The sequence below is a fragment of the Musa acuminata genome, chromosome BXJ1-10, assembly GCF_036884655.1.
Source record: "Musa acuminata AAA Group cultivar baxijiao chromosome BXJ1-10, Cavendish_Baxijiao_AAA, whole genome shotgun sequence".
NCBI lineage: Eukaryota > Viridiplantae > Streptophyta > Magnoliopsida > Zingiberales > Musaceae > Musa > Musa acuminata.
In genome coordinates this window covers 32,302,969-32,330,958 of record NC_088336.1, presented here as the reverse complement: position 1 = coordinate 32,330,958, position 27,990 = coordinate 32,302,969, and the positions used below count along the sequence as shown (strand labels likewise).

The 27,990-nt window shown below is 43.1% G+C and overlaps 4 protein-coding genes across 4 annotated transcripts; all 4 read right to left on the bottom strand.

Annotated features, from left to right (window-relative positions):
• Positions 1–18: 18 nt before the first annotated feature.
• On the bottom strand, positions 19–5,381 carry LOC135596252 (beta-glucuronosyltransferase GlcAT14B-like). The gene is made up of 4 exons (XM_065088286.1): positions 4,550–5,381; positions 3,907–3,982; positions 3,663–3,778; positions 19–919 (listed from the first exon to the last, which is right to left on the bottom strand). Exons 1-4 carry the CDS (start codon positions 5,181–5,183, stop codon positions 402–404), a joined length of 1,344 nt encoding a protein of 447 aa, XP_064944358.1. The 5' UTR covers positions 5,184–5,381; the 3' UTR covers positions 19–401.
• Positions 5,382–6,048: 667 nt separating this feature from the next.
• On the bottom strand, positions 6,049–7,664 carry LOC103969940 (cation/H(+) antiporter 15-like). Its single transcript, XM_009383572.2, has 3 exons — positions 7,452–7,664; positions 6,275–7,381; positions 6,049–6,192 (listed from the first exon to the last, which is right to left on the bottom strand). Exons 1-3 carry the CDS (start codon positions 7,662–7,664, stop codon positions 6,049–6,051), a joined length of 1,464 nt encoding a protein of 487 aa, XP_009381847.2.
• A 2,528-nt stretch (positions 7,665–10,192) lies between these two features.
• LOC103969343 (heme oxygenase 1, chloroplastic) lies at positions 10,193–21,647 on the bottom strand. Its single transcript, XM_009382843.3, has 4 exons — positions 21,078–21,647; positions 12,911–13,134; positions 10,645–10,752; positions 10,193–10,524 (listed from the first exon to the last, which is right to left on the bottom strand). Exons 1-4 carry the CDS (start codon positions 21,517–21,519, stop codon positions 10,429–10,431), a joined length of 870 nt encoding a protein of 289 aa, XP_009381118.2. The 5' UTR covers positions 21,520–21,647; the 3' UTR covers positions 10,193–10,428.
• Positions 21,648–22,949: 1,302 nt separating this feature from the next.
• Positions 22,950–26,511, bottom strand: LOC135596251 (SPX domain-containing protein 1-like). Its single transcript, XM_065088285.1, has 3 exons — positions 26,020–26,511; positions 25,456–25,588; positions 22,950–23,604 (listed from the first exon to the last, which is right to left on the bottom strand). Exons 1-3 carry the CDS (start codon positions 26,332–26,334, stop codon positions 23,168–23,170), a joined length of 885 nt encoding a protein of 294 aa, XP_064944357.1. The 5' UTR covers positions 26,335–26,511; the 3' UTR covers positions 22,950–23,167.
• Between the last annotated feature and the right edge of the window lie 1,479 nt (positions 26,512–27,990).

The window sequence follows — 27,990 nt, the reverse complement described above, 5'->3', positions numbered from 1 at the left end:
TGTTGAAATGTCTCTCAATGATCAAACAAATAGCACATAAATTAGACATTGAATGAATCTCTGCAGAACGAAGCCGCCGAATTATGCTGATACATTAGGGCGTATAGTGACTTCTGAACACCAGATTTGATGTACTCGATATCGGCATTGATGGATAGTTCATGCCCACATGCAGATTGTAATCCACCAAGGCCAGGGAGTTTGAGATTAGCTGCTTTACATACTAACTCTATCACCAACGAGAAGCAAAACAAGTCATTATTTGCATAGATTCCTACCCTTTCCAGGTTATGACCTTCCGGGCAAGTAACAGATCTCCTGCACCTATTCACTGCTTTTGAGTTGACGAGGCTCAAGACAGCTCAAAGCATCATAGCTCAAGAAATTTACAACTCATATGATCAAATGCAATGCTTCTTCTCAAAACCATCTGCTGAAAGCAGACCCGTTATTAGGGCTTTGACCCTCTGGGAACCTGCCCCAGGCCTCAGCTCAGTGACATTCCTCACTGCAAATGGTAGATTATTGCCAGTATCCATCTTCAGATTGTCACACCATGCACTAGGCACAAAACCATCAGGATCACGGCCCAAGAGCTCCTTGTCGATCTTGTCGAGTACTGGATCATCTCTGCCAAACTTCCTTGCGAATGGAGCATTACTGCTGACCATCCTTGAGAAGTCATTTAGTGTGAGAAGGTGAGGATGCTGCTTCGGAGGGTTATCCCAAGATATGAAGTGAAGGTCATGGTTGACTGTGGTGTTGCGGAAATCACGCGCATTGCAGATTACAGTGTGGAAATACCCCTCAGGAGATGACAGAAAGTTTGCATAATACATCAGAACTGTTCTTGGGAGGTTGTCCCACCCCCATAACAAGAACTCGATGAACTGATGAGAAAGCATCATCCAAGCAGAGCCTGCCAAGAAATCAATCATTAATGATCCAATTATTACTTTATAATTATGTTAACAATAGAACTACACCATCAACAACATGTTCTCTGCTATTTGAACATTTATCTTGTACAATAATAAAAAATAAGCATTCATTACATACTGCTAAAACCCACACAAGTCACCAAACATTTCTATGTGATAATAAAAGAATCAACATATCAAGATAAAGAATGAATTCTGTGCTATATTCAGATCCTCACCACTGCATAACAGGTATAACTAGCACAATAATCCCATAATATAATTTCACAACGAGTTATATGAATATAAAAACCATTCAATGTGTTAAATGGCATGTTCAACTTCTTTAGGCCATCAAATAAGTAGCAATTGTATATTGGCAAAATCTACTTATTTTTTTACAATGAGAGGAGCTGGATTTTGAGCATCACGGAATAGCTAAGTTAATAGATTAACAAAAGATTGCAATGTACCAAAGCAAGTAGAAGTGAAAAGAAGGGAGAAAGGAAGATAACCAGAATTCAATAAATTGCAAATATCTTAGAGATCATGGTTCCATTTAAATCATATTTTGTAAACATATGAGAAACATTTCTCCTTTTGTGTATATCATCCATCTTTGATATAAAATTTCTATGCACCCAGAACATGATATTCAATATTGCTGATGACCTACAAGACATGGGATAATTAGTGTGATAATTATGATAACAAAGGCGAGATGAGAATAGGCTAGCCACATGTATGATGAACATGTAGATAGATTTAGCATCGTTTGATGCTAAAATATGAGGTTTCAACATTTGGGTTAAACTGGAGGTTTAATTTGCTCCGTAATTTTTCACACTTTCTGTAGCATGTACAAATGAAAAATATTGCTCACAGCTATGAGAATTTGTGAAACCCCTATGCAAATTCTGATTATGAGACTTGTCACACAATATATTATGATGTGGGGAAATCTTGGAGAATCAAATCATTCTCCTGCTAATGGAAGCATGTGCAGCACCACATGTAAATGGCAAAAGCAAAAAATAATTTCTAATGACAAGCAGCATGATATCTACATAGTTAGGTTCAAACAAAGAATTATAAAGAGAGCAGACACAAGAGTCCACTGTTATCCAAGTTATTACTGTAACAAGTTGGTACATAATTTGTCCTGGAGAAATAAATAAACTAAAAACGATCTGTTCTATGCATCATTTGAGAAAGCAGCCAAATGATAGCCTATTGAAGAAAATTATAGAAAATTACACTCAGAAATCATGGCCCAAAGGGGAAATTGTGAAGCCAAACACAAGGTGAATGTAAATCAAAGGCTTTGACATGCACCTATATCACCCTTCTCTCTTCATCTCTTGTTCTTCTCTCCCTCCTCTCTCATATTCAGAGCATCATGAACAAGGGCAGATCCCGTGAACCACCCCCATTTTCTCCAAAGATGATAAAATATCCATAATTAGTAATGAGTGTAGCTTAGTACACTTCTGTCCTGCAGTAAGCTCTTCTTCAACCTTGACCAGTTTTCTAATTTTTACCACATATTTACCTTGATGAGATTAAAGGCAAATAATTTAGCTTTTCACTGCATCATAAGGTAATTTTATGAACTAATAGGTCAGATAATCAGAGAAATTGAACCCAGATGGTTTCCAAATACCTCTTTCAGCAACCTCTGTATTGTTTGCAGTGGCTGCGTACACATTTGAGCCCCAGGATTTCTTTAATAAAGCACCTAGGTCCTACCCTTGTTTTAAAGGATTCACCAATCTTAATCCAGATCCGCTGGATCAATTTAGAATTCCCAAAAAAAAAGAAATCATTCAGCTGGAGCCAAACAATCCAAAAGTAGTTCAGAAGTCCCTACCAATTCCAGACTAACCTTGAGTAATGTCAGGTCAGGTCGCTTCCTTCCATTCCAACCCAAGTCATTGCAACCCAATCTAGGTAGTTGTAGACGGTTCTATCATAACCCATGCTAATTCCTCTTGACCTAGAAAACCATACTGTAGCCCATTTAAATTATGATCCTAGACTCTAGTATCAATCCTGATTCTAATCCTTGAAACTTTCCCTCACCTTTGGTAAACCTAAGGAGAAAAAGAATATACAAACACTTTAAAAACTAGCAAATAACTTCTCTTGCTTTAGATCAAATACTTGGTAAAATTTTTAAATCCGGATTATTGGGATACTGAAATGCAACTCATATGTATATCCATGCAATATGTATGGAACTCATATGCATTTAACCATATCATATGCATATCTGTATGCTGACAAATCTTGTAATTGTATTATTCAAACCAAAAGCCAGACCTGTCACACAACTTCTGCACAAAAAGTTGTTAATCATATTAGGTGCCATTTGTGTACAAATATTGATTCACACAGATATGAATAGACCAACAAATATTATGTGCACTGTTCAATCATCTGTAGCATAAAGTAGATGGTAACAAATTGCCAATCTCTATATCATGGCAGCAGAAGGATCAATCTACCACAACTTTCTAGCTGCAACAGCCCATGACAGTAAATGGCCAATTAAATAACTGTCATAATTCCAAGTTTAAGCGGACAGTTGACAGTTGCCCACCATACAGGATTGTTTAAACAATCTCCAACATACATGCAACCTACTGCGAAATGCAGGATTTGCACAAGCGTATGCAAGATAGATATTACTATGAGTAATCTTATACACATGAACTATTGGGTTAGAATTAGATTTTGTACCTGTGAAGAGCTTGAATGCAGTGGGTACACTCCTTTTCTCAGAAACCCAAAACACATCTGTTTTTTGCGAGCTATAAAGCCCAGGGTCTATAATAACAGGCTTAGCCCTGTGATACCTGCACCACAGACCATACAATGACTTCTCAAGAGTGAATTACTGAAACCAACTTTTTTTCAGAAAAGAACATCTAAATAGAAGTACCACACAAAGATCCCAATCTAAGAATTAACATGTCTTACGTACTCCTTCCATCCAATGTCGCTAGTGTGCTCTATAAAGTTCAAGTCCCTCGGAAAACTTGATAGTGTGTACAATAGATCTGCCAAACAAAAGAACTGTTACTTCATGCTATCAGAATTGAATGGTACAAAAAATTAATAGTTACAAAGATAACTTCCATGAACTAAAAGTGTTTCCTAATTTATGAAGAACTACATTAGAAGCAAAGAAAGCTTATCTATCTAGAGCCAAACGTAGCACTTGATTTATATATTCTATAAATAATTAGAAGCATATGGAACAGGGGCGAGCTTGGTTCTCACAAGGATCTGCATACAAAATCCAGGCAAGGCTTATGTAACAAAATGAGAGCCATCCAGAGATCTAATTGTAAATACAACTTGTGTAAACATGCAGATGAGTGCTACACCGAGGTAGCATCTCTCAGAGGAATGTGGAGAAACAAATACACCAAGTAAATGTCTTGAGCAACGCCTAACCAACACACGATGATGCACGAATTTGGAGAAAATACCCATTTAGAATTCCAATTAAAGCCCGGAAAGCAAGCAGAACAAGATCAAATTTCAGGAACAAATGTGTAGCGCCAAATTAGGAGACACCTATCGCTAATGCCCACACCAAATAATTGGGCAACGAATCATACCGTCTTGGGTGACAAGAGGGTAATCGGAGGCGCTGAGGTTGATAAACCAGTCCCAGTCGCCGGCCTCTTTGAGGAGGATGGCGGCGGCGTGGAGAGTGTTGGAGACCATGGTCGGACCACGGTAGGTGACCAGGTTGGCGCGGGAGACGACCCTAACGTTGCGGAAGCGGGTATAGACCGGGTCTTCCCGGACGATGGCGGTTAGCTCGAGGCGCTCCGCCGCGGAGGCCTCGAGATCGAGGTGGAGCACGTACTGGTTGGCCGGGTGGTAGAGCGCGCGAAGGGTCCGCCGGAGGCTGGCGCCGTCACCGGCCGAGCCGGAGATTAGATAAGCGAGACGGGGGACCGGCCGAGCAGGGGCAGCGGCGGACAGCGGCCGGCTGCGGAGCTTGGACTCCACGAAAAGGGGATCGTCGCCGATAGGGATCGGGATCTGGGAGAACGAGAGGAGGAGGAGGGCCTGGCGGGACAAGGAGGCGGCAGCGGAGGAGGAGAAGGACGAGGACGAGGAGAAGATGGAGGCGGAGATGAAGAGGGACGAGAGAAAGAAAGATGCGAGCAGGGGCACCACCCACTTTCCCCGTCGCTGTAGCTGCGGTGGTGGAAGCGGAGGAGGTGGCGGCTTCGTCTCCATGGCCCGGCGGCAGGGGGAGGGTGGCGAGGGGGTTGAATCGGAGCCGAAGTGGTCCCTCGGTCCTCCACTGCCTCCTTCCTCACCGCTGAACGGAGACCCGAATCCGTTACATTGGCGAGAAGGAGAGGGCGGAGGAGCCGGCAACGGTGTTGGGATTACGTGTGGAGTTGGGCGAGCGGGGGTGATTCGACTAATAGATGTCACTTGTCTTTGGGGTTGGTGAAACGAGAACTGGTCGTATGTGGGGACGTGACAGACGGCGTGGGACGCGAGCCATGGATGTGACCGATGTCAAGCAGGACCGGGTGGTACGGCTACCGACATGCGCCAGCTCATTCTCTCGTCAGTTAAGTCACGAGTAATCAAGGCACGACGAGAAGGTGCGCTTACCGTCCCAGCGGTCGTTCAGGAATTGGGAGGTGTCCACAACAAGAAGGTGAGAGAAAATACCGGAGGCGGCCATAAAGATCACCGTCACTTTTCCACCCATCGACCGCTACACGATATCATACCCTCCTTGTCATTAAAGAAAACGACGGAACCCAACATAACCAGTTATGTGGGGCCCATGTTTTATCCGCATCCAATCACGTGCACGCGATCATAGACGGGGCCCCACCCGAGATTGTTTCGGGGTGTGACGTGCCATATATATATATATATATATATATATATATATATATATATATATATGAACGTGCATGCATGACATTGGAGTGAATAATTCAAATCTATTATCAAAAAATGGTACAATATATTTCCCAGTCTTAACACGCGTAAGTATATAGCTACTCTATGAATCTGCAGATGCAATATCAGGAATCATTTAGAACCTCATTGTAACAGCGAGGAGGGAATCGGCGGCCTAGTCGAGATGCTTCAATTTCCGATATGCCACCTTTTTGTTCGATTTCAGGGGATCGTAGAGTTTGGCCACCAGATATGAACATATGGCCGTGACAGCAACTATGATGACGATGATAGCCGCGTATGCCTCTGGCTGAATCATCTGTAGGATTAGGAGGAGACTAAGATTAGCTCGATGTCTCACCTTATCTGCTAATTTTGATTGGCAAGTAAGTGTTTGGTACCCGTGAATACAAGGAGTCGACGTAGATTAGAAGTTGCATTAGGCCGGTAAAGTTCAGCATCAGCCCCAACAGAGCAGCCTTCCTAACTGGCATGTTGTAGTAGACGGCGGGCGCCATGGCCGCGAAGAACTTGATCACGTACCCCGCCAACATGAACAGCTGTAGGCCCAGGAACACCTTGGGGTGTTCGACTGTGGAGAAGTCTGTCAGCATCCCTGCATTCAAGAACGCCAGCGGCAGCATCAGCCCCGTGGCGATCACTTCCACCTTCTCGGCGATGGCCACCGCGAGCGGGGACGCAGTGGGCACGAGGAGCCCCATGATGATCGGCCCGTCCGTGACCCTCGCTCCGAAGGTCTCACTGACGGCACCCATGGCCATTACAACCAGCAGGACCATCAGGACTTGCCCCTCCGCGATGCGGCCGTCCTTCGGGGTCCGCCGCACGATCCATCGCACCCACGGCCGGAACACAAATAGGAGGAAGACGATCATGGCGACGATGCCCAGCGCCGAGTACACCAATGGCGCCGCCTGGTCGTACATGGTTCGCATCACCACGTTGGCGATCGTGATGGTCAAAGACCACCCGTAATCGATGATCATGGACACCGACAAAGCGAGGCGGCCGAGTTCGGTGTTGAGCAGCCGGAGCTCCGCGAGGATCTCCGCGACCACGGGGAACATGGTGTCGCTCACCAACGAAGCGATGGTGACGAGGGCGTTCGGGTCCCCGACGCCTGCCACAGCGGCGACGGTTCGGCCGCCGTCGTCAGGAACGTATCGGACCTCGAAGAACCAGGAAAGCAAGTTGAGGACGGCGAAGGGCATGACCATGCACGAGACGCCGATGGCGAAGGCCTTCTTCCCGCACCGCCAAATGTTGCTGGGGTCTGTCTTGACGGAGATCAAGAAGAGCTGAAGCATGAATCCGTAGGAGGCCACAGAACGCATCAAGGATACATTGTCCGTCCGAAACATAGCGTCCATGTACCGCTGTTTTATGTGGCTGTAATCCGGCGCCCCTTCCACGTCGAACACATGGTGGAAGAAGCTAAGAAGCCGAGAAAGGAGGCTCGGCAGGGTCGGTCCCAAAAGGACGCCGCCCTACGTAACAACGACATAAGTCAAATACGCACGAACAAACAGACAGAAAAGAATTAGAGAATAGCATTACGATGATGTCGCAGACGAGACGAGGCTGCTTGAGAGGGCGGAGAAGGAAGTAGACGGCACGAGAGGTGAAGACGATGACGACGATGTGCAACATGAAGAGGGGCATGACGTGTCCGAAGGGGTCATCACCGTAGAAGACACCGCCATCGGAGAACAGGTTATCGTTGGCCGGCGCGTTACAGACTGCAGCGTGGAAGGCGCCATTGCCGGCCATGGAAACGCTGCTTATTCCTGCGCCCTCGTCCCGTACCTTCTCCGTCGCCTCCTCCACCCCCGAAGAGAGGCTGACCTTATATAACCAGCAGAACTGAGGAGGCAAAGAGCCAGCAGAGGAGACAGGCAAGGATGCTCAACGAGGCCATGGGTGATGGGGAACAACAGTTTGTGTGGCTCACATCCACGTACCATAACGAGACTGACAGGAATAAGGCATCTATCTGGGTGATGGGCAAGTGACGGATGGTCTTCTCCGAGGAAGAACTTTTCTTATTGCCTTGCTTGTGGCACACACGCAAGCTAAGCTCCCACAATGGATGGTAGAGAGGAACTTAATTAGCTGTTAATCTAATAATATTTCTTCCATATGTTATCAGATATTTACTTCTCCCTCAGATTTCCAATATACTAAATTATGTATTCGACAACTCTCGTCGGCGTCCACCGTGGAAATATCCTCTCAATAGAGAATGGGAAACAGGGAAGAAAACGCTATTGCTTTTGGGAAATCATTTTTTGTGGACTCTCGTAAAAAGCTGGCCGAGTTCTGTTTCAAGAAACAGTTTTTTTAAAAAACATAAAACTGTTTCTTGAAACACAACTCGGCCAGCCTTTTAAAGGCGGTCGCCCCGTACCCCGGCCCGGCTTCAAATCAGGAGAAGCCACTAACGGCTTCCTCTGCCTCCTGCTCCCCCCCCCCCCCCCCCCTCTTTTCTTGTTACTAGAGGAAGGAAGCGGTGGTCTCTCCGCACGAGATCCCGTCGACCATCGAGGCGGCTCTCCCCGGCCCCTTTTTCTTGTTACAGGTCATGCACTCCATGGGCTCATCCATCCCGGCCGTCGGGTCCCTGAGTTTCGAATCGCTCCCTTCGACCGCCTCGCCCTTCAAGAATCAAAGAAGAGTTTCCTCCTGTTCCTCCTCCTCCTCCTCCTGCCCCTCTTACTTGTGGGGGTTTCCTAAGGAACCCGAGAAGAAGGAATAGGTGGTGTCTCCGCACGAGCTCGCATCGCTGATCGAGGCGGCTCTCCCCGGCCCCTCAACTTCCACCTCGACCCAGCGGATCGAGCTCATGCACGCCATGCGTGTCGAGTCCATGGGTTTCAAATCGCCCCCTTCGACCGCCTCGCTCCCAAGAAGTGTTTCCTCCTACTCCTCTTCCTGCCCCTCTTTCTTGTGAGGATTTTCGACGACGGAACCCCAGAAGAAGGAAGCGATGGTCTCGCCTTACGAGCTCCTGTCGACGATCGAGGTGGCTCTCCCCGGCTCCTCTTCTTCCACCTCCCCCCAGCGGATCGAGCTCGTCCTCGCCATGGGCTCCTCCATCCCGGCCGTTTGCTCGACGACACCGATGTGCGGATCGTGAGTCATCGATTCCATGTCCGTCAATTTTGCCTCTTGTTTGTTCGGAGTCGTTTGTGATTTTATCTCATCTGCGGTCATCATCTTTCTGTCCTCCTATTTTGTTTGCATCACTATTTGTTTGTTTGTAGCTACATCAACTGCCTTTTTCCATTTTTAATATAAAAGTTGGTCAGACATTTCTCATTTATTCTGTCAAAAGTACACCGTGCAAAATATTAGTTTGAGGTATTTTGTTTAATCATCCTTCCGTGAGAAACGTAATTGCCCAACTATATATGGTTTCATGCTTGGATACGATTTTGATTTAACCGGTCGATGCCATTTGATATCATTTCATAATTAAAATATTATCATTAAATAATCGAATTACATTCTTTTAAGCATCAAGAAAGTCTTAACCCAAATCTGATAAGGAAAATAACACATCAAAATTAGAAACAACGCAATTCCAAATGCGATAAATTTAGTAATAAACTTAATGTATAAATTATTATTAAAAAGAATTAACTATTATAGTATTATTAACAAGAATTGACATAGTTCTAAAAGGGATGAGGCTGAGAATAAGTGAAGAGTCGGATAGGAGCTTATGACGGTTGAGAGAGATCGCTATCGGGATAGCTCATCCCGACACTAGGATCGGGTCAATGAGTTGGATTATAAGATCGAAGTAGAGAGAGACTCGATCTCGATGCTTCGAGCTTAAGAGGTCGATCGAGGAAGCGATGATCGAAAGATGAGAAATGTGTCAAGTCCATGAAATGTTTGACCCACCACCCAAATCTGATTAGACTTCCTTTAAGCCCCAATATGGTCCTTTTTCAATTTGGCACTAACTTAATTTGGAGTGAGCCGAATCATATATAATTTCATACTCTAATTTGGAAACAATTCATCTCATACCTACGCTTATCTGGCATTCAGAATTTATTGATTCTCATTAGGTTTTATGTAACTCATAAAAATGTATTCATTGATAAATTTTCACCCTTTTTTTTTCCCAAGAACGAATTTTTAACTTTTTAAAAGTTAACAAAGACTTGACTCTATGTCTATTAATGTCTGAACAGAAGGGACCATCCAAGAATAGATACGCTACCAGGATCAGAGCTCATAAAACAATTAACTCGAGAGAGCAAACCTGGGTTAGAAGGGATGAAAGATGGAAGATAACCGAACCCACCAGCCAGCCATGGATTTTGCATCCATCACAGAATAAATACCGCAAGGAACTTATGTAAATATCAATAGTCTCTACTCCGCATCAAGACACAGTTGCCTTGAGCATGGAGATCATTGTCTGCAACATAAATAGGGAACAAAACATGCTGACCGAGTTTTTTCCCCCAATGAACCAGCTGAGCAGAAGGGGTTATTATACAGCTTATCTTCACCCCATCTAGGAGGAATAAATGAGACTAATTATGTCTTCTGAATACTGGAATGACTTCCTAGTCTCCTCTAAGCAACGATCCTTCTCTTCTCTAGACCAGCTCTGCAAAACACATATAAACAAACATCTCAACCCCATGTGAACGTTCTTATACCAACTAGGAAAGGAAGCAATCAACGGACAGACGTCCAAGATACATATATGCATGTCTCATCGTCTTACGCAAGTAACTCTGTTCAGCTTATCTCGCACATTCTGCAACACTTGGGAGAGATCACCATCCCACTTGTAGAATTCCAGTTCTTTGTTGTCTAAGATTTTCTCAGCTACCTAGGAGAGGAACAGACATGTAAACCATTTCTTGAAACATAATTTAAAAAAAAAAAAAGAAAGATAGGAACTTGTAACTGAACAGATATTGTAATAGTACAATATCTGAGCAATAATAATGCGCAAAATAAAGCTTCTGTAGAAATGCATCTATTTTGTCAGCTCTATAAAGAATTCAACTTAAAGAACAAGAAACAGTAAAATAAACAAATAGGACAAATTGAATAACCCAATGTAGCCAAGGAAAAAAAAAAATCAAAACAGGGAACATAGTTCCTGGAAGGAAAAGAAGAGTATTGTAGAACCGAAGTACCCTAGTCCACCAACAAAAACTCAAAACCAATGACCATATATAATTTCCAAAACTATTTAAGTTCATCCATGACCCAATAAAGAAAAAAAAAAAAAGTTACTGTAGCATACTATTATTCATGATAAAGTGCCACTAATAGTAAGTTCCTCGTAACCAAATGGATAAAGCAATAAAATCTAGTTTTCCAAGATTCTCTTAAGTAACTAAACTCGGTCTCTACAATAAAGTCATCCCAGATGTCTTGTCCAACCAAGAGAGCAAATTAAGTGTTAAATATATTTAATTACATTCAAATTATACAACTAAAAAACCAGGAGGTATTAATAGTCTTACATAAACCCTAGCATGCTGAACCTTGATTTAAGCTCTAACATCACAACTATGTGGGACAGAAAAGCCAGATGACTCATATGGGCGCAAAAAAAGGCTTTGTGTCTCACGTAAGGTTTTAATGAATTCTACTAATTATCCTGCCATAAGTTTGCTCTACGTAAAAGGTAAACTGATTTAGTTTGGCATTTGTATCTGCTCTGACCATTTTAGAAATAATGCAAAATCTATAATAAATCCCACTAAGCATATAATTTAGATCTAAACAGTGTTTTTAAAACCGTTAGGCGCCAAGGTCCTAAAACGCCCGAGGCGCTGGGCACTCGATCGAGCGAAATGAGATGCTCTAGAATATTAAAATATAAAAAATATATAATGCAATTGATAAATATGATTAACAGTGCTATATAAGGATTGGTAGTTCTAAATAAGAATTAGTTCTAAATAGGAAGCTGCGGACAATAATGTCGAGGGCAACAGAAGCTTTTGATGTGTCTATTGATGGCGGAGGAAGCTGCGGTCTTGTCCCTCGACGGCTAAAAGAGTTGCATACGAAGGTAGTGGCGGCAGAGGGAACTGCACATGAAAGCTGCAGCAACAGGAGCTTCGGACCTATCTGTCAGCGACAGAGGAAGCGTTCGACCTTTCCGTCGGTGACAGAGGGAGCTGCGCATGGAAGCGACGACTAGAGGTGGATCGAGGCAATGAGAGTAATTAGGATTTACCATTAGTCGATCGAGGGGCGGTGGTTTCTTTTAGTGTTTACTATGGTTAGTTGATTCGATCGAACCAAGTTACTGTTCAATCGAACCAAAGTTGACAATCTAGTTCGATTGATTGCTTTCAATCGAGCGCTCGCTCTAGGTGCCCAACGCTTGGGCTCAGACGTGCGCCCAGGCGATGCTTCATTGAAGCACATCACCCGACCACTGTGCGAGGTGCTCGGGCCTCGCCTCGCCCGAGCGCCTTTTCAAAACACTGATCTAAACATGCATCTAGTTTCCCAATTTATATATAGTGACTTTTATCCGATCTCTAGCACAAGGTTCTTGCATTCTCACTACCCTATAGAATGTTCCAATCCCCGCACAAGGAAAAGAAAAAAGCTACTTTAGTCACTCAAGTTAATACGTCTGTAACATAAGTTTAATATACTTCACTGCTAATCTGTTTTCAAAGTAGACAGTTTGTTACAAACTAAAATGATTCATAATATCATCATGCTGAAATAGCTTAAGCATTTGATGTCCACAAGATAAATAGACAATATATTCAGCTTAATAACAATGTGATATTGTGAGCAAAAACAAATGCAGTTCTCTCCCATAAGAATCATCTTAAAAAACAGGTACAATTCCAAAATAAAATTAGTCTTAGTCCAACAATGCTAATAAAAGAGACATCTAGACTGAAAAATATTCTTGTACTAGAAAGGACAGTAGTTTCGAATAGATATTAAAAGGAATAACAAAAGTTCATTAATGGAAAATTATATATATTGCTTTGACACTGTACCTTGCTACCAATCATTCGACCACCAGCAGTATGGCCAAAATATATATTGTAGAAGTGGCAGATGAAAGCTTGAGGATCTTTTTTTGAGAGCTCTTCCAGATAACTAGAATAAGAAACACCAGGAGAAGAGGGTTCAGGAATGGTATGCCCCTGATCCCTGAACCATTCTAAATCTTTTGCTAACTTCTCAGACCTTTCCAAGCCAGTATTCCTTAACTCAGCATCTGCAACAAATGACTAAATATAATGGCAGACTAAATTCCAATTGCATTATCAGCTCAATTTCAATCACTCGCCGACTAGTATAATCTTAACCAAGCACCCAAGTCATTCCATTACAATGATTCAAAAAGCAGTTGTCTCTATGTAAGACTATATGGCCTCGAGCAAGCATTAAACTAGAAAACAAACGAAACAGGTCTAATGGTTACGTTACCAGTTCCTCCCAACAGAAAGGGTAATCCCAGAGAGGCGTCAATGTTGACATGCAGTTTGATATTGTTTTCACAGCATTATAATATACTCACACATTTAGTTCCATATAGATTTGCTCATGCTTCACCACAGTAACTCAAATCTCCGATTCCATTTAACCTCTACTTATGCAATCCAAATAATTGGTACTCAAGTGACACAATAATTTACTTCAGTTGACAGCAGATGCATAGCTTGCCAACACATACCCTGCATATTCAACAGAAAGTACTTGCTATTTACTACTTACTCCAATAAATTACCATTTCTCTCATCAATGTTTACCACATCAAGCACATTTCGTGATTATCAGTGTTCAAGTATTTAGTGAAGTGCATTCATCTGTTCTTTTTCTTTCCAAAAGCAACTCTGAGGAACAAAAGATGTATCTTTAATTTAACTTGTTATTTGATATAATATTAAAACCATTTGGAATATTGATATAAAAAATAAATTGATATCTGTGAATCATTAAATGGTATGACTTCTCATCATTCTAAGCCAACAAAAAAGGCAAGTTGCCCTGATATGACAAAGAAGAACATATATTTCTTTTTTTAGAACATATATTTCTTAAACAATCAATATGATGTTAGAAAGAATCTTTTAACCTTTTGAGAAAGTCATTTTTGCCTATTTATCATCTTGCTGATTCAAAGTAACACATAAACCAGGATACAACAAAATTTTCCGGCCTCATTGCCACAACTGGGAAAGAGAAAAAAAATGATAACATACTAATCTAATGGAAACAAAAAAATCTACTGCAAACCAGTCCTAGATACACAATTTAGTATAAGCTAGCAATTCTTTTAAATGATCTGATTTTCAAAGGAGTCATTATTAGAAAATGTTGGACTTGGTAGCACATCATAATTAGAACGATGAAACAAAGACAGGGGCTAGCAGCTAATGGATAAACCTTGAAAATCATTATATACGAAAACTGTGTTTCAACCAAGGTTCGTCGTACCGTACTGACACGGACTTAGCTGGTTTTGCCTAAGTCGTGCGGCACCCTTGCGTGTCCGTCCGCAAAGGTCAGCCTCCCCGAAGCCTCCCATTGTCCCTTAGGACCAACAAAAGAGAGAACGGGTTAAAGAGAACGCCTCAATCGGGATCCACAAGCAAACATGTCCGAAAAACACTTCATAGACAAAGCAAATTACAAACAGACTTTACAAGCTATGAACAGTGGCACAACAAAGGGTAAAATGGTCCATTACAGACCGAAAATCTCTCTCACGTGTCCACATGACACAACCTTTATTTACAAGCCTAAAGAGGCCACCAACCCAACTAAAATAGGACTATTAAGCCTTTGGCCGCCCCTCTACATGCTGTACAAGGCATGAACATGCCAAAAGACACGGACATACATAAGCATTACATCAAACACCCTGTTTAGAAGTTTGTCCGTGACATTCTCCCCCACTTATCCCTTCGACGTCCTCGTCGAAGCCTTTATGAACACTGCAACTCTTCGCCTTTGCTGAGTCTTCAATCTTCTGCTCCAGCTGCAATGCGCCTCCTGGCTCCCAGCTGCTCTCCGCTGCTGTTTTTGAGTAGTCGAACCTTTGATCCGCCATGCTGCTTCAACTCGCCAATGACTCTGACTCTGGTGTGGGGTTGGCTGAGTTGTGTTGATCCTCGTTGATTCCTGCGGATCCACCAAAATGAAGGAAAAGACCATCCTTACTGCGCCAGTCTCTCAAAAATTCCACATGCTGCTTGAACTGGGTGGATGCTTGTTGGAGCTTTAACGAGCATCGCCTCGCAAACTTCTGAAGTTTTGGGTCCTTCCTCCACAACGTCTGCTCATTGACTCTTCTTTCAGTTAGTTGTCACATCCAAGTAGGTTCGCATCACTTCCGCTTTCGATTGACAATTCGTTGGGAAATGAAGCGGACAATCTACTCTCAGTAGCACTGATCACCATTGGTGAGGATTTGACAACTGTTGTCTTCCATTCTCTTCGAAGGGTCTTTGAACTTGTGCAGAGCTCCTCTGCTGGATAGATAAGAGAATTGGGGTACTCGGTTTCGCCCATTCTCCTAAGAGTTGAGAAGGCAAAGGTTACTTGACTTCGCCCGCCTCCTCGAGGTTGTACTTCATGCATCGAGCTGGTTACTGGCCTTCGCCTGCTCTTTGCTCACACTTCTGAAGCACTTGAAGTGTTTGCACTCCTTGCGTTGAGTTAGCTACTGTGATTCACCTTCTCAATGCCATTGAACTTCTGGAATGCAGGAAGTTTTCCCCCAACTTGGAGTAATTCTCTGATAGATGAGGTCGCCTCTGGGATTGTACCGTCTTCTCCATCAACCCTGCCGCCTACTCCACTGAGTAGCAAAGGTACAGCACCGCGTACTGCCTGCTTCGTTCCTTGGTCGTGCACTCTTGCATGACCCGAAGTCCTTCACTTACGGTTATCTTGATGAGAAACTTGTTGACACCGGTCTTACGAAGTTTCTTGGCCTCTGCCCTTCAGCCTTGTCTCGGTACTTGGATATTGCCTCTGCATTCTCCACCTCCTCGGCCCCTTTCACGACCAAGCGCTCTCCCTCCATGAGAGCAAGGGATCAATGACTTGACAGAAGTCCCACCTCTGCGGTACCATGGCGCTGCCATGCCCATGGCCCTACTATCCGTCGCCTCGCATCTGCATCCCTTTTCTTCACGATCAGTAGATATGTCTCTGTGGCACTCCTTTGAGTCCACCTCCATTCTAACTGATGCTTGATTTTGGGTAGCTAAGTCCCTCTGGACTCGTCGTCGCTTCCTCGCCCCTTTCGACCCCCTGCTTCAACACCTCTGTGTTCTCCAAGCAGACTGTTTGGTCGATGGAAAGACAGATTGCAACTCTCATGCATGGCCTCTGCCATCACGTTGTAGGGTTTGCACCGATTCTGTTCTCCTTAGCTTCCTTGGTGGCAACGTTCGCTTACTCGGCCTTGTCCTCTGACTTGCTGGGCTCCCTTAAGCGAATATGAACTCTGGAGCAGTCCAACTCTCCAGCTGCTTCGATCATACCTCTGCATGATCAAGTCCCTCCCATGGAACTCACTGGTACTTGCATTCGAACTTTTCCCTTAGTGGAACACAACCCCCATATGCTGGTGACCAAGGTTTTCATCCGATGCAAAATTCGATGCACGCCCGGAAGACCCGCCTCTGCGGTACCATGGCCTTCACTCCCTGAATCCATAGCCCTTCTTGCCGTCGTGTTGTTCACCGAAGTGGAGCTTCCAGTAACTCCCGATCATACCTCCATATGATCTAGTCCCTCCCGGGACTATGTCGTGTGTGTCGCATTGCCACGAACTGTTCCACCACGATCCGCTGCACCATGTCGCCTCCTGGTGACATCTCCATTGCATTCTGATCCTTGTGGAATAAACTCGAATTGTGAACCCTCCATGTGTGGCCTCTGCCAATACATCGCAGGGTCTCCTCCACCTTCGATTTTGTTCGCTCCTTTGGCAATCGACCTTCATCCACCCACTCTTGGGTCACACCTAGATGAAGCACCGCTCTAGGACAGTCCGTCGCCTAGTAGCTCCCGAAGTCCATCGACTTCGCTGTAATTTGTGCACCATTGCCTGGATCCTGGGCCTCTGCCCCTACCAGCACAATCTCCGCTGCGCACTGCTTCCTTCATGGCAACTTGAATGGCAACACTGTGGCATATTCTTCAAGAGTACCCGCCTCTGCATCCTCTTGCCCCGTGCTAAGGCCTTCTGAACCCAACTTCGCCTCCGCAAATTGAGTCGCCTTAGTTCCTCCATCAAATGCTCCTCCGAGATAAGGTGCATGTGCCCAAAAGCTCCCTTCGTCTTTGGCACCATGCAAGATGAGTCCACTCCGTCAGAATGGAGGACCCATGGAACAACATGATCCTGCTCTTGCCTCTACAAGAGTTCATGTCCTTGACCTCTGTCTAAGGAAAGCACTGTGCCTCTGCTCCATGTTCCAACTTCTCTGCTGGCTCCCTTCATGCGGCTTGGGTACTTCGCCAAGTTACACCCAAGTTGCTCCGCTCCTCGTTTTTGCATTGAGTCGATGGTGGCCCTCGCGCCCACCATTCCACGGGTCAGCCCTCCCTTGAGTCCGATCTCCATATCGACTCTAAGTGTGCCTTCATTTAAGTTGCTTCAGGTCGCTCCCCCACTTGATCTCGCAATGCATCCACCCATGCATTCTCTCGAGCGAGATCATGTGACAACTCCTCGCTGCTTGCTCGGTCCATTGAGCTTCGTGGAGTTGTTGTTTGTGAGGTACTCCTCCTCAACATGTGAAGTATGTCTCACATGATTCTCCCTCTGGAGAGCCGAGACTTATCCCTCCTAGATAACTGTCCCGTTGGAGCAACATCTCTCTTCGTTTCAGAGACCACCATCCCCTTGGACTACTCCGATCTGCTGAACAAACTGTGCATTGTTCTGCCTCTTGCAAACGCACTTGCTAGATTGCGCCTTCACGTCAATACAGCCACCGCTGCACCCCTCAAGGCTTAGCAACATGCTGAACTCGTTGCACACTTCAGCCTCCTCCGGACGTATCCTTCGCATGCCGAAGAGAAAGTTTCAATGCTCCATGGCGCCGAGTCTCGACCGCCTTGGGATGGCCACGAACAATCCATCGTCCGCATACAAGCCCATGCATGAGTACCGAATTCTTCGAGTTAGCAATTCCCCTCACCTCTGTGAGCTTTGCACAACTCTTTCGTTCGCTGAGCAACTCATTCCACTTTGCATGGTCTCGTCCTTTTGCCAAGCGCCTCGCTTGCCTTGAGCACCATCAAGTAAAGTTGTCAACGTTGAGCCGAAGCTCAAACTCAGCCATCCCAACCTTTGTGCACTCCACATTCTTCCAAGCTTGCCTGTTCTCGTGGTGCCTCTTGCGCGAAGGGTTGGCCATTCCTCTGAATGTGAATGTTAGATGCCCGCTCCTCTGAGCGACTCTTTTCCCTACATCTCCATGTCCGTTTTCCCTCAAACGGTCGCGCGTTGCTGACTGCCCTCAACGCAGCCCCGCTAGGTCCCCCACGTTTGCATGTCAAGTGTTTCTATGAGTGCTTGTCCCGCTCTGATACCATATGACACGGACTTAGCTGGTTTTGCCTAAGTCGTGCGGCATCCTTGCGTGTCCGTCCGCAAAGGTCAGCCTCCCCGAAGCCTCCCATTGTCCCTTAGGACCAACAAAAGAGAGAACGGGTTAAAGAGAACGCCTCAATCGGGATCCACAAGCAAACATGTCCGAAAAACACTTCATAGACAAAGCAAATTACAAACAGACTTTACAAGCTATGAACAGTGACACAACAAAGGGTAAAATGGTCCATTACAGACCGAAAATCTCTCTCACGTGTCCACATGACACAACCTTTATTTACAAGCCTAAAGAGGCCACCAACCCAACTAAAATGGGACTATTAAGCCTTTGGCCGCCCCTCTACATGCTGTACAAGGCATGAACATGCCAAAAGACACGGACATACATAAGCATTACATCAAACACCATGTTTAGAAGTTTGTCCGTGACAGTACCGTACCGGCGTTTTCGACCCGGGCTCGGTACCGATACGGTACGGTATACCGCTCGGTACACCCAGGTGTACCGAGCGGTACACTCAGGTGCACCGAGCACTGTAGCAGTGCTACAGTGCTACAGTGCACTGCTACAGTGCTCGGTACGGGCGGACCGGTACAGGGCGGTCCGCGTACCGTTAGCCTGTCGGACCGGTACGTACCGGGAGGTACAGTCCGGTACGGCAAACCTTGGTTTCAACAACCCCTTTGCATCCATGTTTTTAATATTCGGTATCCTAAAGCAAATCTTGTAACTTTAGACTGTCTCCAGTATTATACCCATATCTAACAAACAGGTTCCTCCTTGGCAGAAATAACCAATCTTACTGGAGAGAAGAAAGTATATATTCCTACTATGAACTAAACTACCAAGTTTAAAGACAAGTCATCTTTCCTTATTTTTGGATCCAATAAGAACATAATATAACTTCAATGCTAAAGCTGTATTAACAAAATACTATTAAATGTCAACATCAAACATTAGTAAACAAATTTGAATCCAAAATTAGTAAGCAAGAAGAGTCACTGAAATTCTGTATATGAGCCATTTGCCATATTCATTGAATTCAAATTTCATGCATGAGTATACCTTCCTACACACATTACTTGATGAGATGATGTCGATTATTTTTCCAAAAGATAACATGGGAGCTTCAAATTATTTCTTGATTACAATCTTTTCAAAAGTCGACTGGGAACTCTGAACTTTTCTTACTCAACTCTGTATATTCTACAAGCATTATCCAAATACCCAATTTTCACTACATAGATCAATGATCCTTTGGGCTTTGTGGAGAGAACACTGCCTGCAATCATAGTATGGAGTGGTACAGCTTTTGGATCAGTTACATAGATACTTTATCATCTTTTTTGTTTAAGACAATATCACTAGTCAAATAAAGAGCAAACAAATGCTTTATTATAGTTTCTAATAAAGTTTTCTTAGGTCTAACCCAAATCTGGGTTAATTACAGATTACCCCCTGTAGTTAGACATTTTTAGCATCCCGGTCCCTAGACTCAAAAACCTTACATTAGAATCCCTAAAGTTATGAAAGTGAAATATATATCTTCATTCACTCTAATATCGTTGATTTTACCGATGGAAGCATGAAACAATAGACAAAAAGATTATTTCAACGTCTTAGTTATGTTTTTGGTGGTGGCGAATAGTAGCACCGCTGGAAGCCATGGATGGTTGTTGTGGATGAGGGAGAGCAGCGTCGCTCGACAACTACGTCAGTATCGATGCAAATGCCAAGCGACGCTTTGCATCTGCATCTGTGTCGACACCAATGCAGTTGCCGAGCCGCTCTTTCGTCGCTCTGCATCTGCATCGACGTAGTTGTCGAGCGACGTCACCACCCGTCACTCTCCACATCCACAATAGTTACGCGCGGCCGCCAATGGTGTCGTCGTCTATCACCATCGAAAACATGACTAAGATATTGAAATTATCTCTTTGTCCATCATTTTTGTGCTTCCGTCGGTAAAACCAATGGCATTAAGATAAATAGAGTTAGATGTTTCACTTTCATGATTATAGGATTCAAATATAAATTTTTTATGTCTAGGGAGCGGGATTTTAAAAAGGTTTAACTACAAGGGGTAAGGGGTAATATGTAATTAGCCTCCCAAATCTACTCATAAAAAAATCATTAATCTTTATTGAATCTCCACATCTGACCAAATCATGCATAGGTCTCCCTAGGCGCATCCCAAAGTCCAAACATACAAGAAATCACTAAGTCCGCAAAGTGTTCAAACATTTTGACAGAATAGTCCATACAATATTGAATTATTTTATGATGAATGAATTCCACATAGTGTTTATTTAATTAATATTCAAGTGGAGTCTCCCTTTCTTATTCAGAACCACGGATCAACAACGACGGACACTTGATAAGCCTGTGAATCTCTATTGGCCAGCTGCATTGAACAACCAACACGTACTTGGGTGAATAACAATGTTCAAAGATTCTTCTCCCCATTTCTCTTACAAGAAGAATTACTAATCATAAACTACTCGATCATTCCAAAAAACCAAGAAAAGAACGACAACCTATGTTATCTGACAGGTTCATCGAATATTGGAAGGGGACTTACAGCAAGGGTAGGCGGCCTCCTGCACGATGGTCTCGAGGGTATCATAGACGAGCTTGCTGTCTACCAAGAACCGGAGATAGCGCTCGACGGAGGGTTCCCACTTGGCGACAGGCGGCGCGTTGGCCTCCTTCTCCCCCTCCTTGGCCTGATCCCTAGTGTGCAGACTCATCGCGACGGCCCTCATTTCGTCCACGAACCCTCGGTCCCGTGCCCCAGGCGCCTGCCGCTTCTTGTGAACATCGGTGGTGGTGGCGTAGACGACCACACGCCGGAGAGGCAGACCAATGCGGGAACACCCCCGGGTACCGAGGCGGAGGCAGTGAAGTTGGCCGCCGAGGGAGGAGGCGTAGACGACGGGAAGGGAAGGACGAGAGGCAGCGCGATGACGGGCTGAAACGAAGGATCGCGGTGATTGAGAGATGGGCAGCGCAGACGACGCCATCTTCTTCTACCGCTGCTTCTCGAAGACGGAACGGTTTCTCGAGTGGCAAAGAAAGCGATGGAGGGAGGGAGACGGGCGGTGGGAAGAAGAATTTATGAGCAAACGAGTCGGGGCGACACAACTCTCCGTCTAACCGCCTTCGTGTTTCACACTTGTCTTAATTAATTACTTTATATATATATATATATATATATATATATATATATATACTTTATTTGGAACGTGGCAATCGAGACCGGTCGAGAGGGATCGCTCGTATCACGGGACCAATAGTTTCTTTACTCGCACGCGTGGGCTCCACCGGTCCAGTCAATCAGAAAGCGGGTGGCTTACCACGTGTAACTTTATTTTTCTGTTGGAGAACACGGGAGGCTCTGGGGGTACCCGGATTTCCTACCTGGTTGGGAATGGCGAGTCAACATTGGGTCCACTTTAATGTCATTGCAATCACAACGGAGTGAGTGGCTGAGTAGGGGAACGGTAGGAACCCACGTTTTGATTTGATGGAAGGGACGGGTTAACACCATCGGGGAATGGAATCTCGTTGTCCCCCTTATCAACAAGGAGAAAATATTGACCCAATAGTTTACCTGAATATACGCCTGACGTTTTATTGGACGAGGACGTTTAATATGTGGGCCCATTTGGAGAATCACAGCATCGCCCTTACGCTTGCTGGTTAAACTGTACCCACACAGGTACCAGACCTTTTATTGCATGAATGACGAACGAGCGGTGGGCCCCTTTACCTTCAGAATGCCAACCAAAGGAGAAACCCTTCTTCACTTCACCTTTTTGTTTTCAAGAACTATTTATGTTGACCATTAAAGGATGATAAAAGTGATACGATGATGACATTGATTTGACATATAATTATCCACCTCATTCATAAGTATCACTGAACCGAACCCCCCCCCCCCCAAAAAACATAAATAGTTATTGGATAACTACCAAATAAAACCCTTAGAATATTAGAGCTGTATGTCGCTCCAGTATTTTAATCCTTCTGCAACTTCAGATCGTCTCTAAGAAAATGTTTAAGTAGCTGTTCGAATTCCTTGTGAGCTGTCGGCTCCATTATTTTAATCCTTCTGCAACGTCAGATTGTCTCTAAGAAAATGTTATACTATTTATAAAGTGATCTTGATGTCAGGATCCACTGATCCTGATGTCAGGATCCACTGATCTATCGTCCAGATTTGTCAACTAATAATAATAATGGTTCGATTCAATATGATTGAACTTTAAGAAAGATAAATAAACTATTCATGGACCATACCCTTCTGTCAGTAGGTCCTGTTCATGCTGGCAACTCGAAAGGTTTTAAGCAAATGAGTCGGGCATGGATTTATGGCTCAAAAAAAGGTTGAAACAGCATTTCATGGTTATGGAAAGACATACAGAGCAGAGATCATAAACTTATAACATCGTAACCAGTCAAGCTGAATTCCTCTGATTCAACCTCTGCATGTTCAAATTTACACATAATACCGTTATTGCATGTATGGATTCTAAAAACTAATGTAGGTAAGCTTATAAGATACAAAAAAGGGGGAGGGGGAGGGGGAGGGGGAGGGGGAGGGAGGACTTGAGAATGGAGATGGATAACCTTCTCAAAGCAAACTCAAAGATTCACTTTCTTTTATGATCACTTGGCTGCTTGTTCTAATACAGGAACATTGTTCCACCTTTCTTCCAATCCATTGCTCTTCAAGGGAGGCAATGAGAAAAAGCTCACGGTGGAACTTCCACCCCTGATCTCTTTCATGGCCCGCAAGGCCGCAATGGTACTCTTCATGTACGAGCTCTCCATGTATTCAATCTCCTCCGACTCTGGAACTCCTCCAACCAATGAGGATCTCGGTTTTGCCGGCTTCTGCTCCCTGTTCTGCCCGTCACAGTCTTCCACGGATGTCGATGTTTCGATCTTGGGGAAGAGTCGGTCTAGCATGGCCTCACACTCCTTCACAAGTTTGTATAACACATCAGTGGTGAAGAAGGGCTGCTGCAGCACCTTTTGGATAAATGGCTGACGAATAAGTGCTCCTGTTCTCTTGTCATACTTCTTCAGTATTTTCGCTAGCCCTGCATGTACAACACAAAGAAACACAATTAGCCCTTTTGCAGAATTGGGGTTTGTTAACATAACTTTTTTATTCTTTGTAATATTTCATACTATTTCTTTAAATTTATCATCCTATTTTGGACAGGTCACCGGCAATGACCTATAGCGGTTCTACAGAAGTTTAGCTGTTCCTACAGAATGACATCCTACACAAAGTTGTAACTCTAGATTCCTGCTGTGGTGCTTCAAAATTTTTTGCATCATTGATATATCTATGGTGCAAACAGCAAGCAATTGAGCAGTATAACTCCGGAAAATATTTGTGTTTGATATTAAATATAAAATTTTCAGCATGAGTAAATAAATAATAACGTAGCTTCACAGGGATACGTGAAAATGATAAAACCTCACATACATAAAAAAAGTGCCTAAGAATATAGATACAAAACTACCAAATTGGAAGTGCAATCCTTGTGTTTAGGAAAGTATGTTATGGAAACATAATGAGACCATATCAATTTATGTCAAATATTCATGCATCCAAACTCAAGTGCAAATGCAAGTCATATACCAAGTCGTACGAGACAACTTAAAATTCAACATGAATTAATGTTTTCTTTTTCCATGTATATATTACGAATAGGATATTTCTTGCATACTACTTATGTGTTCAATTTTGCATGCAATTCCAGAGGATACATATATAAGAACCTAATATCTAAATTCTAAAATGCTATTATGCATTCTCAAAGAGGCTTACATGTAGCATATATCGAGTTCTGCCAGAATATATAGACAAAAACCTTTCAGCAAGTTACAATAATGGGGTGATGTGTTACATTTCAAAGGGCGTAAAATATTGGGATACACAACTTTTACCTATTTAATTTCTGCACCTCGTATGGTATAACCAGTTAAAATTCGGCAAAAGATATTACAAGACAAATTTGAACTATAAAAGTCCATGGCCTATACTGAGATACACAACTTTTACACATGGAACTCTCTGCAGTTGACTTCGTTTAACCAATTGAACAAAGCAAAAAACTTGTACAGCATAATTCTTAACTCGGAAACTCCTGCAATTTTTTGCAGCACAAGTTACCCAGCTAGTTTCTACAATATCCATGGCAAATTACAAGGAAAACCAAAGCTATCTTCTGTTAGGAATCTATCAAAATTCAGTTTTAAAGCATGAAATGGTTAGTTGGATATCTGAAAAGTAAAGTTGGTCTCCTGAGTTTGGCAATCCAGAGATAGTCATTCTAAAGTTTAAGATTCAACATGAAATAGATATGACATATTTTGACTCACCCAGCTGATGGGAACAATATTTACCGTTTCTTTAGCTTTAATGGATTTCGCCACATTGGGTTAACAAGAGTAATCCAATGACTAAATGTGTTGGGTTATTGTGTTAACAATGTGGTGTTGGGGCTTGAGTGTTTTATTCTAGAATATGGACGTCCATCCAACACAAATTAATGCCACTGTTACAATGTAACATGAGTCGAATTATTTAAATAAATATTCAATTAATTTACTATCACCTATTAGTATATCTGAAATGTAGTATAGGTTGTTTACTTGCAAGTGAAAAAATATATATATAATTCATACTGGACTAATTACAATAAGTGGCACTAAGCAGATTGTTTCCACACAACAGAGATGGAAGTTGTTCTATCCATGTCCAGTGACAAAGTTTAATGGAAAAAAAACAAAACAAAAATGATCCAAAGTTTTGCGAGGATTTCGAATAAAAACTATCAAATTGAGTCTAAAAAGAGTTGCTTTAGTGTTGAAGAGAGTAAAATTATAGCAAGCTAAATGACAAATACTTTGACATGGATGGGATTTGGGCAATGTACCAGTATAGTTGAGGGCACTGTAGTTCTCGAGGAGGACAATCTCTCCATGGAGGTCTACAATTTCCTTTCTCACTTTCATCAACTCCTCCTTGGAATCCTTCGAGATGGCTTCCACAACTCGATCCTGTAGGTCCTGCAAACCGACATTGATGAAGATAGGATTTAACAAGCTGCACCGCAATTCCCAGCAGCGACTTCTAATGAAATACTCTTAATTTATTATGATAAACAGCAAGTTAAGTAGGCTTTCTCATTCGATAAATAAAATTACTTTTCCTTCGAAGAAAGCTTGCATTGCAATAATTGTTTGTTCATCAAATTTTTTTAGGAATTCATGGAATTCTTTTTCTATTTGAATCGGTTGATCGATCGACAGAAAGATTCCCTTTGAGCTCTGTTTGATGGAATTATGAGAACAAGCAAATAGAACCATCGATCTGATCACCCACACCAACTTTGAGACGAGATCGAGTTTTCCCACCTCTATCGTGACAAAAGATGCGTTTCCCATGCTTGAAACCAGGGAAAAAGGCAAAACATGTAGAAAGGGAAGAGAGAGGAGACCTTCTGGCGTATGATGTACTCTTCCTCCTTCTCAACGAAGAAGGTATTGAACTTGTCGAGCTCGGCCTCAAGGAGCCTCATGAAATCCTCCTCCTCCTCGACCACCGGCATCGCCGCGCTTTCCGGCGCCGAGGAAGGATCGCGATCCCCAGGCCCCACATCGTCGGCCACCTTGGGCCGTTTGGCTAGCCTCTCTCCGCCGCCACCGGAGATGAGCTTGAGGCGCTTCTTGAGGTCCTTGTATGATAGGAACTTGTCCCGCCACTCCGGCAGCGCGTCCTCGATCTGGTTACCAAGACTCTTCCCGAATTTCATCTCCAAGTACCAAACTTTTCTGCGATCGAAATCCAATGTAGGAAACAAACAGGCAGTAATGTAAGAAGAGGAGGAGGGGCGAAGGGATGATATAGCGGAGGAAGGAGCGAAGGGGAAGGGGGGAATCGGAATATGCCGGGGACGGAGAGAGGGAATATTCGAGGGAGGAACAGCATATCTCGGGTTTTATTCCCTCGACTTCGATGCCTTCTTTTCGTGTTGCTTTCAATAATATATCGGGATTGGGGAGGACGCCACGACGGCTGTGGCAGGCTGGACCGAAACCGTTATAATGTTCCGTTACGATATTTTGATATGAAATCGTCATCTTTAGCGAGGAGAGTAATATGAATTCCAAATATTAGTGTACATTGTCATGTTTTATTACTATTATAAATTAGTTAAATAAAACTTGATTTGCTTGGTGATACGGGAAATGTCCATGATATCATGATTAGTCTAACTTGGATGTGCAAGGAGGTTTAGTGGAGTCAAGAAAATCTCTAACGCTCGATTGAATATTAATCTATATAAAATCAAAGTCTAATAGGTTTTTGACATATGCTCAAATCGATAATAAAATGAAGTGAAAGATTTTAATAATGCTTTATTATATCATCCGAAAAGAAATGAAAAATCATGTGGTACTAATGTGTTAAAGAAATTGTCATCAACGTCTAATTCACATGATCCATATCCGAATGCGCATGAGTGTATGAGATAATTCTAATGTGACTTTGGAGTGACTCGAAAATGATTTTGAGATGGAGTGTCTTACTTCCAAAATGTTAGTATTAAGATTGATGTCGGGAGAAATTCCTCGATTCATTGTTATCGACGGTCAAGTTAATCCAAGATTCCTTTTAGGTATAGATTTTTCTCGAAAGAAGCATCCCCTGTTATACCAGTGGGGCATAACTTGTAACTATCCAAATATCTTCTTTTGATGTTTTGTCCGCATGAGCGATATGAGAGAGACAAGCTCGAACCGATTTCCCTTAGACTATTATCCATTCAGACAGATAAACGAATAATGACTTAGGCCACTTCCGCCCATGCTAACCTCGATATGATGATTATATATTCTCTACGTGCTGATTAGCTATCGAATTCCTTATATGTGTCGAATATTTTTTGACATTTTACATTGGGCATAAATCATGCAGCTCAATCATTGATCGAGTCTTTTACGGCACGATTGGAATCAATTGTATTCATATTAGCAAAGGAAATTATATATAAATAATTCAATATCTTTTTCAGTAAATAAAATATCATGAGGCATGGGCCTGATTAGAAGCCTTGTGAACTAAATCAAGCAGGGCCCTATATGGTTGAGCCATATAGATGGGCCTTCACTTGTAAATAATATAAATATAAAAGAAAAATAAGATATACTAAGTGCATTTACCATATGTTATACTTTACATATGATCACAAACTTTATTCCTTTTTGTTTTCTGTTAATTAAAAATCTGTTTGTTTCTGGTTTTTACAGTAGTATTTGGGTGAAGCTTTTTAAAGAGAAGGCTAATAATGTTGCAGATTTAGTATTAACTGCAGCTATTTGTTCTTTCTAACATAATAATAATAATAATAATAATAATAATAATAATAATAAAACACTTCTCTTTGCTTTAGATGGTCACAAGGCAA

Coding starts and splice junctions, on each gene's coding strand:
- LOC135596252 (XM_065088286.1), bottom strand. CDS start 5,183: ATGGAGACGAAGCCGCCACCTCCTCCGCTTCCACCACCGCAGCTACAG. Junction 3,983..4,549: donor CCCTCTTGTCACCCAAGACG/GTATGATTCGTT, acceptor TTTGTTTGGCAG/ATCTATTGTACACACTATCA. Junction 3,779..3,906: donor AGCGACATTGGATGGAAGGA/GTACGTAAGACA, acceptor TCTGTGGTGCAG/GTATCACAGGGCTAAGCCTG.
- LOC135596251 (XM_065088285.1), bottom strand. CDS start 26,334: ATGAAATTCGGGAAGAGTCTTGGTAACCAGATCGAGGACGCGCTGCCG. Junction 25,589..26,019: donor AGTACATCATACGCCAGAAG/GTCTCCTCTCTC, acceptor GTCGGTTTGCAG/GACCTACAGGATCGAGTTGT. Junction 23,605..25,455: donor CAGTGCCCTCAACTATACTG/GTACATTGCCCA, acceptor TTGTACATGCAG/GGCTAGCGAAAATACTGAAG.
- LOC103969343 (XM_009382843.3), bottom strand. CDS start 21,519: ATGGCGTCGTCTGCGCTGCCCATCTCTCAATCACCGCGATCCTTCGTT. Junction 10,753..12,910: donor GTCGAATGATTGGTAGCAAG/GTACAGTGTCAA, acceptor TTCCTCTCCTAG/GTAGCTGAGAAAATCTTAGA. Junction 10,525..10,644: donor AGCTGAACAGAGTTACTTGC/GTAAGACGATGA, acceptor TGTGTTTTGCAG/AGCTGGTCTAGAGAAGAGAA.
- LOC103969940 (XM_009383572.2), bottom strand. CDS start 7,664: ATGGCCGGCAATGGCGCCTTCCACGCTGCAGTCTGTAACGCGCCGGCC. Junction 7,382..7,451: donor GTCTCGTCTGCGACATCATC/GTAATGCTATTC, acceptor GTTGTTACGTAG/GGCGGCGTCCTTTTGGGACC. Junction 6,193..6,274: donor TCGACTCCTTGTATTCACGG/GTACCAAACACT, acceptor CTAATCCTACAG/ATGATTCAGCCAGAGGCATA.